Source organism: Callorhinus ursinus, unplaced genomic scaffold (assembly GCF_003265705.2).
Source record: "Callorhinus ursinus isolate GAN/ISIS: 27379988/994484 unplaced genomic scaffold, GSC_fseal_2.0 scaffold4, whole genome shotgun sequence".
NCBI classification, from domain to species: domain Eukaryota; kingdom Metazoa; phylum Chordata; class Mammalia; order Carnivora; family Otariidae; genus Callorhinus; species Callorhinus ursinus.
Genome location: NW_027397066.1, coordinates 121,678,593 through 121,694,338, shown reverse-complemented (window position 1 = coordinate 121,694,338; position 15,746 = coordinate 121,678,593). Strand labels below are relative to the sequence as shown.

General features: G+C 40.5%; 1 protein-coding gene across 6 annotated transcripts in view; it reads right to left on the bottom strand.

Annotated features, from left to right (window-relative positions):
• Positions 1-15,746, bottom strand: part of CUNH4orf51 (chromosome unknown C4orf51 homolog) — a 76,530-nt gene that overhangs the window by 44,627 nt on the left and 16,157 nt on the right. For 4 of the 6 annotated variants that reach the window (XM_073892318.1, XM_073892321.1, XM_073892320.1 and 1 more), the window contains exons 2-4: positions 7,916-7,982; positions 5,951-6,008; positions 5,446-5,519 (exon numbers count right to left, since the gene is read on the bottom strand). In XM_073892318.1, the coding sequence (XP_073748419.1) occupies positions 5,446-5,519; positions 5,951-6,008; positions 7,916-7,982 (199 nt within the window). Of the gene's footprint in view, positions 1-2,784; positions 3,096-5,445; positions 5,520-5,950; positions 6,009-7,915; positions 7,983-15,746 lie in introns of those variants that run through there. The other 2 variants (XM_073892317.1, XM_025874266.2) reach the window with 2 other exon arrangements.

The following is a 15,746-nucleotide window of genomic DNA, read 5'->3' as shown; positions in this document are numbered from 1 at the left end:
AAATGTGCACCTCACCCCATTACTATGCTCATGTGCAAAGAATTCCCAGAATGTGCCGAAGCGTGCCTGGGTGTCTCTCGGATGTTTATGTAGAGCCCCCCCCCCCCACTCCTGCTCTTACTCCTGATTGCATTAGCAATGTCACCCACAAACGGTGCCCGAATCCGACCAGCTTTTCCTGCGCTCTTCATCTCACGTTACTGCAAAGAGAGCAAACACCCCTTGGGCTCCCAGCAGCTCGGCCACATTCCCCTCCTCCAAGGCAGTGTGACAATCCTGTGTCACCTGGAGCTCCCAAGCCACTGCCTCCAGTACTATACAAGCTAACTTTTATGTCACTTTGCAGCACACACGTTACTCAGCACTTCAGTGCACCAAAACCCTTGCCCAAGTCCAGCAAGCCTGTTTTCTTTCCCGGGGGAAGGCCTTCTGCCCGGGCTCCCTTCCCCTGCAAACCTCAAGGTGGCCCCTGCTAGGTCAGGCTGAACGGGCCCCATAGGGAAAAGCCTGAAGGTCCTTTGGCTCTAGCCTCCAGGAAGTCTTGTCCCACAAGGAACAGGAGTCTCTGGTTTTATGAAAATGAGTCACAGGCTGCCTTGACCGTGCCTATCTGGGGAGGCCAGGGCTGCCATGTATGGTCCGAGCTCTGTGCCACCCACCTCTCCATGTAAGTCGGAGTTCTTTGCCAGGACAGCCTGAGTCATAAAACTCAGCACATTCCTTAGGCGTTGGATAGTCTTTCCTTGTTATTACTTTGCTTTTGTTTTAGGCAGCACCTGGTTTCATTTTAAAAAACCCAAATAAAATCTCATAGTCAGGGCTCGGGTGGGGTGGGGAGATAGGAAGGGAAGAAAAAGAGCAAGAAGGGAGTGAAGCCTAGGTTAGGGGAGGCAAGAAAGGGCTGTAACTCCCCACAGGCGAGAGCCAGAGCAGAGCACACAGGGAAAACTGCAGAGGGAAGAGCAGGGGAAACAGGATGTCCTACAACTGAATTGAGCTTGATCAAAGTCCTTTTTGCAGTATATGATAAGGCACTTGATGTCTCGGGCTCCTCCCCGAATTAGGCCACAGTACTGAAAGCCCAGTGACCTCTGAGCCCCTACACTTTCTGAGTCTTCTCAATAAACCAACAGGCTTATTTTTGGTGAATTCTAAGGAACTTTGCAATTATGACACTATGATTTTATGAACCTGGCTGGTTCCTTTTCTCTTGGACCACAAACCCCAATTCATGTGTAAGGGAATATTTTCCCACAAGCTAATATTTGTTTTTTTGTCTGTGGCGGGTGGTGGAATGGGAGACAACAAAGGAAAAGGTGTAAACCCAACCACACAAATGTTGCTGGTCGAACTCAATTTCTGTGGCCAGGTTATTGTGTAAACTCATCTGTAAAGCTGTTAACATAAGAGTTTTAGAATTAAAACAGAATTCTAATAAGCAATGCTTCGCATATAGCAAACAAATAATGAATGAATGAATCAATGAATGAATGATACCAGTTAACATGCAGAACTGTATTTCCTCTGAGTAGTAAAGCATATTAATTACAGCATAAGACCAGGACCATAGGGTACTGGACTCAGAACTTAAACAGAGGCTTTTACCTCCCTCTGCCTGAGATTTCTCTAAACGAGGCTGGAAAAGGCAAAAATCCTGGAGGTTCCTGAGAGGCTCCAAGGCTGCATTTTCAATGCACGGTTTGGCGAGCTTAATGGAAACCATACGAAGGGATCCCGGGAACCAGACCAGATGGCTTCCCGGGAATGTATTTAGCTTAACCTGGGCTAAAGAACAAAAATAACCACAAGGAGTTTCGGAGCGGGGCGCCGGGGGGGCGGGGCGCAGGGCCGCGGTGGTGGTACGACTTTTAATGAATTACCTTTCCTATTCAGCAGGAATCATGAAAAGACGGTCTGGGTAAATGGAAGTAAATGGAGCTGGGGCCAGAGGGCGGGGCGGGAGGCGGGGAGGAAGGGGTAGGAGGCAGCTACTTTCGTTACCACACAGTTCCGCCTGCCCTCAGAGGACACCAGCCGCTGGGGCCCTTTGCCGCCCGAGACCACGGCGGGTTCCTTCCCGCGCGCCGGGTCTCCGCACCGCCTCCACGGCCGCCGGCCCCGGGCCCCGCCTCCAGCGCGCTCCGCACCGGAGGGCGCGCGGCGGACGGGACGCGGGGGGAGGGCTGCGGAGGCGGGGCGCAGCGCGGAGGGAGGCGGGGGCAGAGGGAGTGGGAGAGGAAGCTCGCGGCGGACAGAGGGGCGGGCCGTGGGCGGGGCTTCGGGGCCGCGAGGCCCCTCCGGGGAGAGCCGGGGCGTGAAAGGCCGCGATCTCCCCGCCCCCAGCTCCCAGTCCGACGCGCCTCGCGTCGCCCCCGCCGGCCCGACGGCGCGGGCGCAGCTGCTATGCCGCGGCACCCCGCGCGGAGGGAAGGCCGGCCGAAGAAGCCTGCGGCTCCCCTGGGCTAGTGCTCTGAATACAAAAAAGCCTTTCTCACGCCCCTGCGGCCCTACCCATCCCGGGTCTCCCAGATGGAAGGGACTGGCTCCTCCACGCTGCAGCCCACAGCTGTCGGGGCCACAGCACCATTTCTGTGGCTCTTGTGGAGAAGTGTGACTCCCAAGTATTTCCTTTTAAAAAATCGGTACTGATTATAACGATAACTTTTGCTCCCGCCTCCAATTTAAGAGAGAGAGAAAATTGAGGGCTGGGGGTGTTGGAAGCCCGGGAAAGTGTCCCAGAAAGCCAGCCTGTGAGGGTCTAGATAGTAGCGGGCCCTCTCCTACCTCGGAGTGGTTAATTAAGCAAACTGCAGGCCTCCACCTTTGGGACTTGGTTTTGCGACTCAGCTAGGTGACGATACCGGTGCTCCCAGACTGTAATCGGAGTACTGATCCCCTTGTGAGTCTTCAGACGAGCCCGCCTTGCTTGAGGAATTACCCTGTTCCTGAAGCTGGAGGAAGATGGCGGCGTTGTTAGCCCTCGTCCGTCCGCAGAGGTTACTTTTTGCACGGCACTGGGAATGCATTGCAAAGACCTCATTCTTGAGGAGGAGTTGGGATTATCCCTGCATCTTCTTCCATCTCCGTTAACCTTCCTGTTAACATATATCGTGCCTCTGTCAGGAAGGCCAGTCAATAAGCAGGAGAGAGAGAAAAAAATGCAGGGACTCTGGAATCACAACCGAACTACCACTGCTTCTGGCCTTGCTTAATCATCCCTTAGTGGTTAAGATTCTTTCCCTGTCTTCCCTACTGTTCCTTAAGGCTGGAATTCCTGGGTGTGATTGCTCTGCTTTCCAGTTTTACAACGTGAGTTTCTTGAAGATAGGACCCAGAAATACCGACAGTAAGAAGATGGTTACCAAGGCATTAGCCACCGGGCAAATACTTTTTAAAAAGTGAGAACATTGTTAATGGTGGGTGAACATTTCAACCATCCAATCCTTACCGGTTGCTGAAAATTACCTTCAATCCCTACTTGTTGCCGATGACGCGGGGAATTTGTGCATTTTACATCTCGATGCTTGTTCTCCTCCCCCAAAATACAGCACCTCTAAAAATAATTAAGATTTTGCCTTGTCTAATAAATTAAAGGTCATGATTTATTTTTGTGGTCAGAACTTCAGGCCCAAGGTTTCCCAAACAAGTGCACCATATTCACGGTGTGAACTCGGGCGGAGGTGGGGGAGGTGGGCTGGGGGGAATACTTTCAGCCTGTTGTACCATAAAAACAAGAGTAGGATGTAACGCCACTAATTTGTCAGGAATTGTTGACTGAAAAGAGGCTACTGTGAGGATAGGAAACTCACTTTAGGGGTGGGGGCCGGGAAGTACCTCAAAGAGAAAGGCAACTGTTCCCCGCAACAGCTGCAGCCACTGGCAGTGGAATTGCTTGGCGCCAGTACAGCTCCGTGCAGCAAGAGGGATTTATTTATTTAGCAATAGTTAATGATTCTCCCAAGCAACCCCCAGGAGGCCCAGCTAGCAGTAATATATACTTTCAGGAAATCATCTACCCTTCCTAGAAGGATGCCGCAACCCTACGGTGAAGGGATGCCCCTGGACCCTCGCACAATGTTTCTTTTAGTAGACTGCCCACCTCCAAACGCCCCCAAAGAACTCCCCCTCCACAGCCTACCACGGCCCTGCCTCCTCGTGCTGGCCATACTCCCGAGGAAAGTTATCAATTCCTAAAGCAGAAAAATCAAGAAACAGTTTCTGGAAGGCCATCATTCAGTGGACTAGTTACCTGGGAGCCCAGGTGGGCTGTCCAAACCTGCCCCATTAGCTAACTTTGTCAGATTAGCTAGTTGGTGCCCATAGACTAGCATTTTCCAAAGTGCTATGTGTATATAACCAGTGGTTCTTGTGATGATGTTAAGTGGTACTTGAGTAACACTTCTTTTAATGGTCAGGTTTTTGTGGGTTTTTTTTTTCCTAATACACATAACTAGAATACCAAATCCATGGTGTCACAAATATAATTACTTAAGGTGAGGCTGGGATTTTTTTTTTTTTGAGTCAGTTTAAAGATAAATCTTAATAAACAAAAGTAAGAGGAAAGCAAGAATAATTGTAACTTTTATATTAAATGAGGTGAAGTCAGTGGAGTGCTTGCAGAAACTAGTTTTTATTCCTTTTTTCAACTCATTGTTTAGGAATCTCTGCCAGAACTCTTAAGACATAAAAAGAATTCCATTTTAGGGGCACCTGGGTGGCTCAGTCATTAGGTGTCTGCCTTCAGCTCAGGTCATGATCCCAGGGTCCTGGGATCGAGCCCCACATTGGGCTCCCTGCTCCATGGGAAGCCTGCTTCTCCCTCTCCCACTCCCCCTGCTTGTGTTCCTGCTCTCGCTGTCTCTCTCTGTCAAATAAATAAGTAAAATCTAAAAAAAAAAAAAAAAAAAATCCATTTTAGCATCCTGTTAAAAAAATTACTGGATCTTGAGAAAGTCTGATCAGGCAAGACAAAGCCCCTGCTCTGGAGGGCCATGTGAAGGGGAACAGAGATGATAGATAGTGGATGGCAGAACAAGCATCTGAGGAGAGAGAGCCCCGGACAGTGGGCACCCAGGGTGGGTCCCAGGAAGGAAGGACAATCTGAGAACTCATTGCCTTTTTTGCAAGAGGCAGAATCCAGCAAATCACTGATATCGCTAATGAAAAATTGGGCAGTACAAGAGAAATTTCCAATTCCCGTAAGCCTCTTTGAGGCTTGTTTCCACAACAACTGGAGAGAGCTATACACGAATGTTCATGATGCTTTAAGAAAGAATGCTCATCAGAGCAATCTACTTTTCTATTCGTCACTTGATTGTAAATTTGGGATCACCTTCATACCAACTCTGCACATACACACACCACTGTCCTCACTGCCACACTATGCACACTTATGGACACCACCCCAGGGATCCACTGTTGGGTGACAAGCAAAAAGATTCTTACATGCTTCAGAAAGTCTTTCTTTAGTTGATTATAGTTCATCAGATTCTTAGATACTGGCTTCTTAATTCCCATACCTAGTAGAAAGAGACAGGCAATGTGTAAATGCTTGTGGTAGAATCTACCATGAGATGAATAAAAGAAATTCACTAATATTCCTTAATCACTTTTAATCAGTAGCTCCAAACACTCAGATCCATACGAACCCCCAGCCCCACCCAACTTCTGCTACCACCACAACCTTCTCACACAGATGCTCTTTTTCAGAGATGCTGCTGGCAAATGTCTCTCTGGGATTTCTCCCTCCTTTTATTTCTGCATCCTGTCACCCTTACTGTTTAGGAGAGGTACAACAAAGTAACCAGGTGCATGACAGGAGGAAAGAAGCAGAAATGCAAAAGGCCTTCAATGGCCTCAGACTCTCGAAGGGAGGAAAATAACAGATGAAGACCATAATTAAAATGAAGGCAGAACATGATATAAAGTGATAGTTTAGGACAGGACTTACATGATTTTCCATAATTTGGAGGTGCTGGAGAAAAATCACCAAACAGAATTTGGTGTGTCTATAAAAAAGAGAGATAAAAATAAATACCAACTACCTTCACAACAAGAGAAATTTAATTAAATTCCTTTTCCAGTGTTGTGCTTCTTCATTCAAAAGGCAGTTTTTGATACTGCTGTCAAAAGCCATTGTAATAACAGACACTAACGGTAAAATAGACAAAATTGGGGGAAATATTGATAAAATAGGATAAGCAAAAGAGTACTATCCTAATATGGAAATAGCATACACAAATCAATGTAGTAAAGCTAAACACCCTAATAGACATATGGGCAAAGGAAATGAATATAATCAATCCTCATTATTCATGGATTCCAGATTTTCCAGTTTTCTTACTCAATAAAATTTATTTGTAACACCAACATCAATATATGCAGCATTTTTGAGGCATTCAAGGACATTCAGAGAGCAGAAAACAATTTGAGTCACCTGACATGCATATTCTCAGTCGAGGTCAGACAAGAGGACACTTTACCTTCTTATTTCAGCTCTCATCTTTAAACAAGTGTCCTTTGAGGGGCCTATTTAGTGCCACATTTTCTGCATTTTTATGTGTTTTGTTAGTAATTTCACTGTTTAAAATGGCCCCCAGTGTAGTGCTGACTTGCTGTGTGACGCTCCTAAGCACAAGAAGACTTTGATGTGCCTTATGGGGAAAATACACTTGTTAGGTAAACTTCATTTAGGCATGAGTTAGAGTGCTGCTGGCTGTAAGTACAACGTTAATGAATCAACTATAGTTACGAAATAAGGTATCTTCAAACAGAAACACACATAAACACAAATTTATAGTTGATGAAAATGTTGTGACCAGAGGCCCACAGGAACCTGGCCCTATATTTCTCCTAGGTGCAATGGTCCAGTAATTCGGTGTTAGTAGGGATTTTAGAAAACATAACTACCTCTATGAATAACGAATAAACAGAAGATGCTCAAACTCACTGATAATCAAGGAAATTAAAATATCTTCATCTATCCAATTGGGAAATAACAAAATTACTTTTTAAAGCCAGTGTTAGAGAAAATATGGGAAAACAGGCACTGTTGAGGACTGCTGGTGCATGAGGCCAGTTTTCTAGAAGGCAATTTGGCCATATATCAAAATTTAAAATAAGCATAAATCCTGATCCCAGAAGTCTACTTATGAGAAAGTACCCTGAGGAGATAATTGTGCAATTGCAAAAATTTATATTTAAATTTATTCATCACTGCATTGTTTATAATAGTTGCCAATTTGAAAAACCTAAATGCCTGGCAATATGGGATATTTTTAAGTTGTGATATATCTAGTCAATGGAATCTTACATATCCATTAAAATGATAAGTATTATTGCTAACACTGAAAGAATATGTCCATGAAAATATTCAGTGATTAAAGCAGATCAGAGGACAGTAGATCCCATCAATGCATTCTGTGTCTGTGTCTGTGTGCGTGTGTGCATCTTTACGTATGCATAACTATAGAGAGACATTTCTAAGGAGATTCACTAAAATGTTCACGATGATTATCCCTGGGGGGAGGGCAAGGATTTCAGATAATTTTTACCTTTGTTTCTATTCCTCTGTATTATTTGAAAGTTTAAAATCTGAGAAAAGCTGTTTTTGTTTTTAAACTGTCAATATAATATATACAGTTACTGTCTCACATGGGAAAGAGAAGTTGGTGACTCTGAAGAAGATACAACATCATCAGTTAACAATTTATAATCTTGGTTGTTTATCTTTGTATCCCCATCACCTAAAAGAAAGCTATGTGCACAATAAATAAGCCCTCATTAATAAGTGTTTGATGAATAAATAATTTTAAACAATAACTCCAACCCCCTCTAGTTTGTTTTTTATGAAATACACAGGGTACAATGATTTAAGCTCTCTGTGTAAATGATGGCTGAGCAATATTGGACTTACCACACTGTGCTTGACATTAGGTGAATTTTTAAAAGAACTGCTTATTTGAGGAAATAGTCCTGCATGCCTGTAAAGAGGGAAAACCAGGATTAAACCCAGTGTTAGAATAAAATCTCTTACACTCCCAATTATACTATACAAACAAATTGTACACACATGCCTTATTCCCCTTTAGAATTTGACCAACAGAAAAGTAAGAGTCAGTCAGGTAAAATGAAACTGTGACTAAAAGTTAACTCATGGTAAATACTTTGGAGCGTTTGAGGGTGGAGGTAACTTTTTTTATGGTACACATTTCAATTTTATTTTAAAAAGAAAACCATACTGATAACAGCTAAGGGGACATCAAAATTACATGTCTATAATTTAAAAATGTTATCAAAATAATTCAGTTTTACATGTCCTTTGGCTTTCTCAATGAGGTTTTTCTGAAGTAAGCCTAAAGTAGAGGCTGCGTTTCAGTCTCTGTTAATTTTCTTGAGTTTTAATCCAGCTAAAAATAATTATCTATGTCCCCTTTCCCATCTAAAAATAGTTAACCTTTCAAATGCTGCTCTTTTTTTTTTTAAAGACTTTATTTTTCTAGAGCAGTTTTAGGTTCACAGGACCATTGAAAGATACATAGAGTTCCTATATACTCCTGCCCCCCCACAGGCATAGCCTCCCATTATCAACATTCCCCCACCAGAGTGGGACATTTGTTACAACTGAGAAACCTACACTGACACATCATAATCACCGTTCCCATCACAGTTTACTCCTGGTGTTGTACAATCTATACGTTTGGACAAATGTATAATGACATGTGTCCATCATTATTATATCATACAGAGTATTTTCACTGCTCTAAAAATCCTTTGTGCTCTGCCTATTCATCCCTCTTCTTTACCAGCCCTGGCAACCTCTGATCTCTTTACTGCATCCATGGTTTTGCCTTTTCCAGAATGTCAGGTAGTTGGAATCATATAGTATGTAGCTTTTCCAGATTGGCTTCTTTCATTTAGTAATACACTTCAGATTCCTCCATGTCCTTCCATAGCTTGATAGCTCATTATTTTTAGTGCTGAATAAATCTTGCATTGTCTGGATGTACCACAGTTCATTTATCCATTCACCTACTAAAGAATGTCTACATATATATATATATATATATATATATATACTTTTTTTTTTTAAGGAGGCTCCATGCCCAGCGCAGAGCCCAGTGTGGTGCTTGAACTTAACGACCCTGAGATCAAGACCTCAGCTAAAATCATGAGTTGGATGCTTAACCAACTGGGCCACCCAGGTGCCCCAATTATTTGCTATATATATTTTCCTTAGTGAGGTGTTTGTTGAAGTCTTTGGCTCATTTTTTAGTCATTTTTTGTTTCTTGTCGTTGAGTTTTAAGACTTCTTTGTATATTTAGAATAATGGTTCCTTATCAAAAGTGTCTTTTGCAAATATTTTCTCCCGATCTGTGGCTTCTCACTCTCTCGACATCATCTTTTGCAGAGCAGAAGTTTTTAATTTTAATAAAGTCCAACTTATCTATTATTTCTTTCATGGATCATGCCTTTGGTGTTCTATCTAAAAAGTCATTGCCATAGCCAAGGTCATCTAGGTTTTTCCTATGTTATATTTTAGGAGTTTTACACTTTTGCATTTACATTTAGGTCCATGATCCATCTTGAGTTAATTTTTGTGAAGGGTGTAAGGTCTATGTTTAGATTTTTTTTTTTTTTTGACATGTGGATGTCCAGTTGTTCCAACAAAATTTGTTGAAAAGACCCTTTTCTCCATTGTATTGCCTTTGTTCCTCTGTCAAAGATACATTGCCTATATTTATGTGGGTCTGTTTCTGGGCTCTCTATTCTGTTCCATTGATCTATATGTCTATTCTTTCACCAATACCACATTGTCTTAATTACTGTAGCTTTTTGTAAGTATTGAAGTTGGGTAGTGTCAGTCCTCCAATTTTGTTCTTGTTCCCCAATATTGTATTGGCCACTTTGGCTCTTTTGCCTCCCCAAACAAATTTTAGAATCACTTTGTCGATATCTACAAAATAACTTGTGGGGATTAAGTGATTGCACTGAATTTAATTTTAAATTTCACTTGTCCATTCTGGTATATAGGAAACTTTTGTATATTAATCTTGTATCTTGCAAACTTACTATAATCATTAATTAGTTCCAGGAGAGGTGTTTTGTTTTTTTTTAATCAATTCTTTTGGATTTTCTTCATAAACAATATGTCATATATAAACAAAGACAGTTTCATTTCTTCCTTTCCAATCTCTAAAACGTTTTCTTTTCTTGTCTTACTGCATTAGCTAGTACTTTCAGTATGCTGTTGAAAGAAGTGGTGAGAGGAGAACACTTTATCTGATCTTAGTGGGAAAGCTTTATGTTTCTCATTATCAACCATGATGTTATAGGTTTTTTGTAGATTTTCTTTTTAAGTTGAGGAAGTTCTCTATTTTTGTTTCTGAGAGTTTTTTTTATCATGAATGGGTGTTGGATTTTGTTAAATGCTTTTTCTGCATCTATTGATATGATCATGCGATTTTTTTTCTTTTTTTAGCTTCTTGATATGATGGATTACATCAGTTGATTTCTAAATATTGAACCAACCTTGCATGCCTGGGATAATCCCACTTGGTCATGGTGTAGAATTATTTTTATACATTGTTGGATTTATGTGATAATATTTTGTTGAAGATTTTTGCATTATATTCATGAGATATAGATGTCTGTAGTTTTCTTTTTTTGTAGTCTTTGCCTGGCTTTGGTATTACAGTAATGCTGGCTTCATAGAATGAGTTAGGAAGGATTTCCTCACCTTCTATCCTCTGAAAGAGATTGTGGAGAATTGGTATAATTTCTCCCTCCAATGTTTGGTAAAATTCACCAGCAAACCCATCTGGCCCTAGTGCTATCTGTTTGGGAAGGTTATTAATTATTGATTTAATTTCTTTCATAGATATAAGCCTATTCGGACTGTTTTTTCTTGTGTGAGTTTTGGCAGCTTGTGTCTTCAAGGAAGACATCATTTTGATTACCCAATTTGGGGGCATAAAGTTATACATAATATTTCTTTATTATTCTTTTAATGTCCATGGGGTCTGTAGTGATGTCCTCTCTTTCATTTCTGAAATTAGATAATTAATGCCTTTTTTTTCTTAGTTAGAAATTCTTCATCTTTTCATCCAAAGAATCAGCTTCTGATTTCCTTAATTTTCTCTGTTGACTTCCTGTTTTCAAGGTGATTTCTGCTCTAATTCTTACAATTTCTTCTGCTTACTTTGGATTTGATTTGCTCTTCTTTTTCTAGTATTCTAATGTAGAAACTAGATTGATTTTAGATCTTTCTTCTTTTCTAATATATACAATCAATGCTATATATTTCCCTCTAAGCACTGCTTTTATTACATTCCACAAATTGGTAAGTTGTATTTTCATTTAGTTCAAAATATTTCTTTAGCTTCTCCAGATTTCTTCTTTGACTCATGTTATTTAGAAGTGTGTTGTTTACTTATTTGGGGATTTTCCACTTATCCTTCTGTTATTGATTTCTAATTTAATTCCATTGTGGTCTGAGAGCAAATATTCTCTGATTGCTATTCTCTTAAATTTTAGATGTGTTTTATGTCCCAGAAGGTAGTCTAACTACCTATATTTACTTCTACATCTTTCCAATGTTGGGAGCAGCTGTTTGCCCTGGGACCTCACTTCTCTTATGAATCCAAGAAGAGTTGTTGATTTTTAATTCTGTTCAGCTTTTTACCTGTTGTTAGAATGGAGGGGCATCTTCTAAGCTCCTTAGAAGCAGAACCAGAAACCAGAAGTTGAGATAAACATTTTTATTCCTGGAACATTCTATAATACACAGCTTGTACTTTTATTTTATTTTATTTTATTTTATTTTTAAAGATTTCATTTATTTATTTGAGAGAGAGAGAGAGAGAAACAGCATGAGAGGGGAGAGGGCCAGAGGGAGAAGCAGGCTCCCTGCCGAGCCGGGAGCCTGATGCGGGACTCGATCTCAAGACTCCGGGACCATGACCTGAGCCGAAGACAGTCGTCCAACCAACTGAGCCACCCAGGCACCCCACAGCTTGTACTTTTAGAATCAGAGGGAACCATGGCTATGCTGAAATTCTAAGGTTATAAATTTTTCTCAAGGTCTAAAGAAGCTCTGGTATATTTTTTAACAATTTTATTGAAGAAAATTTTATTGAGATATAACTTACATATCATAAAATTGACCCACTTTAAGTACATAGTTAATGACTTCAAGTATATTTATTGAGTTATACAACCATCATTATAATACCACAATCTAGTAGTAGAGCATTTTCATTATCCCAATAAGATTTCTCATGCCCATTTATGGCTAATCTCCTTTTCTGCCCTCAGCCCCAGAAAACCACTAACCTACTTTCTCTATAGATTTGCCTTTATTGGACATTGCACATAAATGGAATCATATACTAGATGGTTTTTTTATGTCTGCCTTCTCTTAGCGTAATGTTTTTAGGTTCATCCACATTGCAGCTGTTTGGTATTTGTTCCTTCTTATTGATGAGCCGTATTCCATTGTATGAATATACCAAATTTTGTTGTCCATTCACCAGTTGATAGACATAAGGGTTATTTCCCATTTTGGCTATTATGGATAATGCTGCAGTGACCATTCATGTGCAAGTCTTTGTGTGGACATATGTTTTCATTTCTCTTGGGTATATACCAATATGTGGAATTCTTAAGTCCTATGATAAATTTATATTTCACTTAAAAAAATTGTCAAAGTGTTTTCCAAAGTAGCTGTACTATTTTACCTTCCCATTAGCAATGAGTGAAGGTTCTAGCTTCTCCACATCCTCTCCCACATTTGTTATTGTCAGTCTTTATGGATATAGCCATTCTCATGGGTGTGAAGTGGTATCTCACTGGTTTTAATTTACATTTCCCTAATGATTAATCATGTTGAGTTCTCTGGTATATTTTGATTAAAAAAATAAGAGAAAAAATTTTAATTTGATTAAAAATAAGATCAGGGCATCTGGGTGGCACAGTCGGTTAAGCATCTGACTCTTGGTTTTGGTTCAGGTCGTGATCTTAGGGTCATCCCCCACATCAGGCTCCACGCTCAACACAGAGTCTGCTTGAGATTCTCTCTCCCTCTCCCTCTGCCCTTCCCACTTGTGTTCTCTCTCTTTCTCAAAAATAAATAAATAAACCTCTTAAAATAAATAAATAAATAACTATTGATTTAAAGGAAGAAATAGTGCCTTGCTTGGCATAATATGATGGGGTCTCTTCATTAGGAATGAGTCAAGGGAGAGGAACAGTTTTTGCCAAATGCTCATTGTTATTTGTGCAATTTTATGCTGATAAACTTTTAAAGACAAGATTTCTTAAGCTAAAGTCAAATACAGAGTCCAACAATTACTTAGTTAAATTGAAGAAAAGCTCACTTTTTCACAGCTAAAGTAAAAGCAGGTGGATAAGTTTATCCTGCACAAATAGTTCTGAGTACTCCATTGGCTGTGAATCCTCAGCCTTTCAAAACTCTAAAAGACTTTTGTAAATCCCACAGGCCTGCCAGAGGCTTTAACTAGTTTTATGTCACCCTTCCTTTCAAGAATTATACGAGATAATCAGTAATTAGTAAATGATATGATTCTATAATATTAAAATTTTATGGCAAGTATTTTTGAGGCATTTGGTGGATTATGGGAAAAAACAGTCATTAGAATTTGTGCTAGACCGTGTGTGAGGGATTTACACGTATATGTCCATCTTCTACCCAAATTTGGTCATTCTTCTGAGCTAGAAATGTCTATTCTTTTCTTTAGTCTGTCTATGGAGAGGAGGACCAGCAAGCCCACATATGTTGGCATAGGGTTAGCTAGTGATTTTTTTCTTTGTGAGTTCACAGTTGACAAAATGGAGCCCACAGTGCAACTTGACAGTGGTAGTTTTAACCAGCCTTTTAATTAAGGACATTTAATGTTACCCTGAGTGTGTATCCACCTCCCTGCTTCTTTTTCCCAGTCCTAGAACTATAACCAAATTGAGTAATTTTGTTGATGAAACTAACAATGTTAGTAATATCCAACAAATTCCACCTTTACATATTAGGTCCTTAAATGTTGTGCCAATACTAATGGAATGCTCCAGGTTATTTGGTTTCTAACAGCATGTTGTCAAGAAAGCAAGTGTAGGATTGTGAGCATCAGTGTTTTCAGGATCAGAGATGCTCAAGTTTGGAAGTATTCTTTTAGGTCTTCTAATCATTTAGTCCACCTACTGTGTGTCTGTCATAATATAACTCTCAGCCGTATTTCTGATTGAGTTTCCTTTTCCTAGATTGAGATAAGATCATCTCCTACCTACCCATCTCTGAATTTCTTGAAACTCTTAGTTTCTCGAAACGAAGACTCCTGAACGCAAAACAATGTTGGAAGGTGAAGACAAACTGTTTTTAACTTTTTCTGAGAACTATGGTCTTAAATTGTCTGTACACAAAAGAGGAGCATTTAGATCAAAGATGAAGAACACTTAACCTAGAGTCCATGGACACCATAGAAGGATCCAAGATATATGCACTGTTGGCTGGCAGAACTGTCTTTATGGATGTTTTTCTGAAGATAGGGCCCAGAGCTTTCATGAGATTTTTCAAAGTGCCTCAAAAATATGAAGTGTCTTGAAGAAAGAGTTGCTAACCGTTGGGATAGATGACAGAGCAGGTCTTTTCCTGACAGATTTTTAAGAATAAGGCATGTCATGGTTTGTTTATTAGGTAAAAATTATCCTATCAATATTAAGTTTCTTGAGTGTGATAATAGTATGATGGTTATGTAAGAGAACATTCTTACTCTTAGGTAAGTGCTGAAGTATTTAAGGATATACTGTTATGATATCTGTAATGTACTCCCAAAAGTTCAGCAAAGAAGTGTATATAAGTATCAGTATAAAGAGACAGAGATAAAGCTACATGTTAACAAATGTGGCAAAACCTTAACAACTGATGCATCTAGGCAAGAGTAAGTGAATATTGATTGTGCTATTCCTTCAACTTCTTTAGAGATAAAAAAAAATGAAGCTGTAAATAAAAGGATAAGGCATTCTTTATCTACCTTACTTTCATAAAAATAGGTAAAGAGGGAGTGCTATGATCGTATTTTATAAATGGCTAAAAAGATTTGGAAAACCAGCGAGTATCATCCCAAAATTACATTTGAGCCATAACCATAGGCAGACAACATGGTTTGTTCACACAAGCCCACTAAAATCACCGTGGTGCCCACTGCAGTGCTGACTTTTACGTTCACAGGCAAAATCTATTGCAGCCACCTCCTAGCTGATGTTATGCTTGAACAGTAAAGTGCACAGGGAACAGATGGCATCTTGTGACCTTCTTAATAACAGCCTTGGCTGCCAATGTTCCTTTGTGTCCAGTCTCTGCAGGGAATTTGGAAACTGTTGCCTTACACTTGAATATGTTATGGCAAACTCGTTTAACTATTTATTAGACTGGTTCCTAATTTAACACGGTCAGAGAGAGCGCAACAAAATTCCCAACTCCTGAAAGGGACATTGGTATTTCCAGGGCCCATTCCTGGGATTCTTTGGGGGTGAGCTGGCCATCACTCAGCATAGCTGTCATGTTTAATGTGAGGACGTCAATCCCAGGCAAACTGCTTCTCAGGCTTATCTAGATTTATTGGTGGCCCATGTGAGATTTTTTTTCTTTCTGTAGTTTAAAAGAAGTGCACTTCCCCCAGCAAGGCATGCAAATGAGCCAGAAAACAGACTAACTCCCAGTATCACAAGGTCCTGC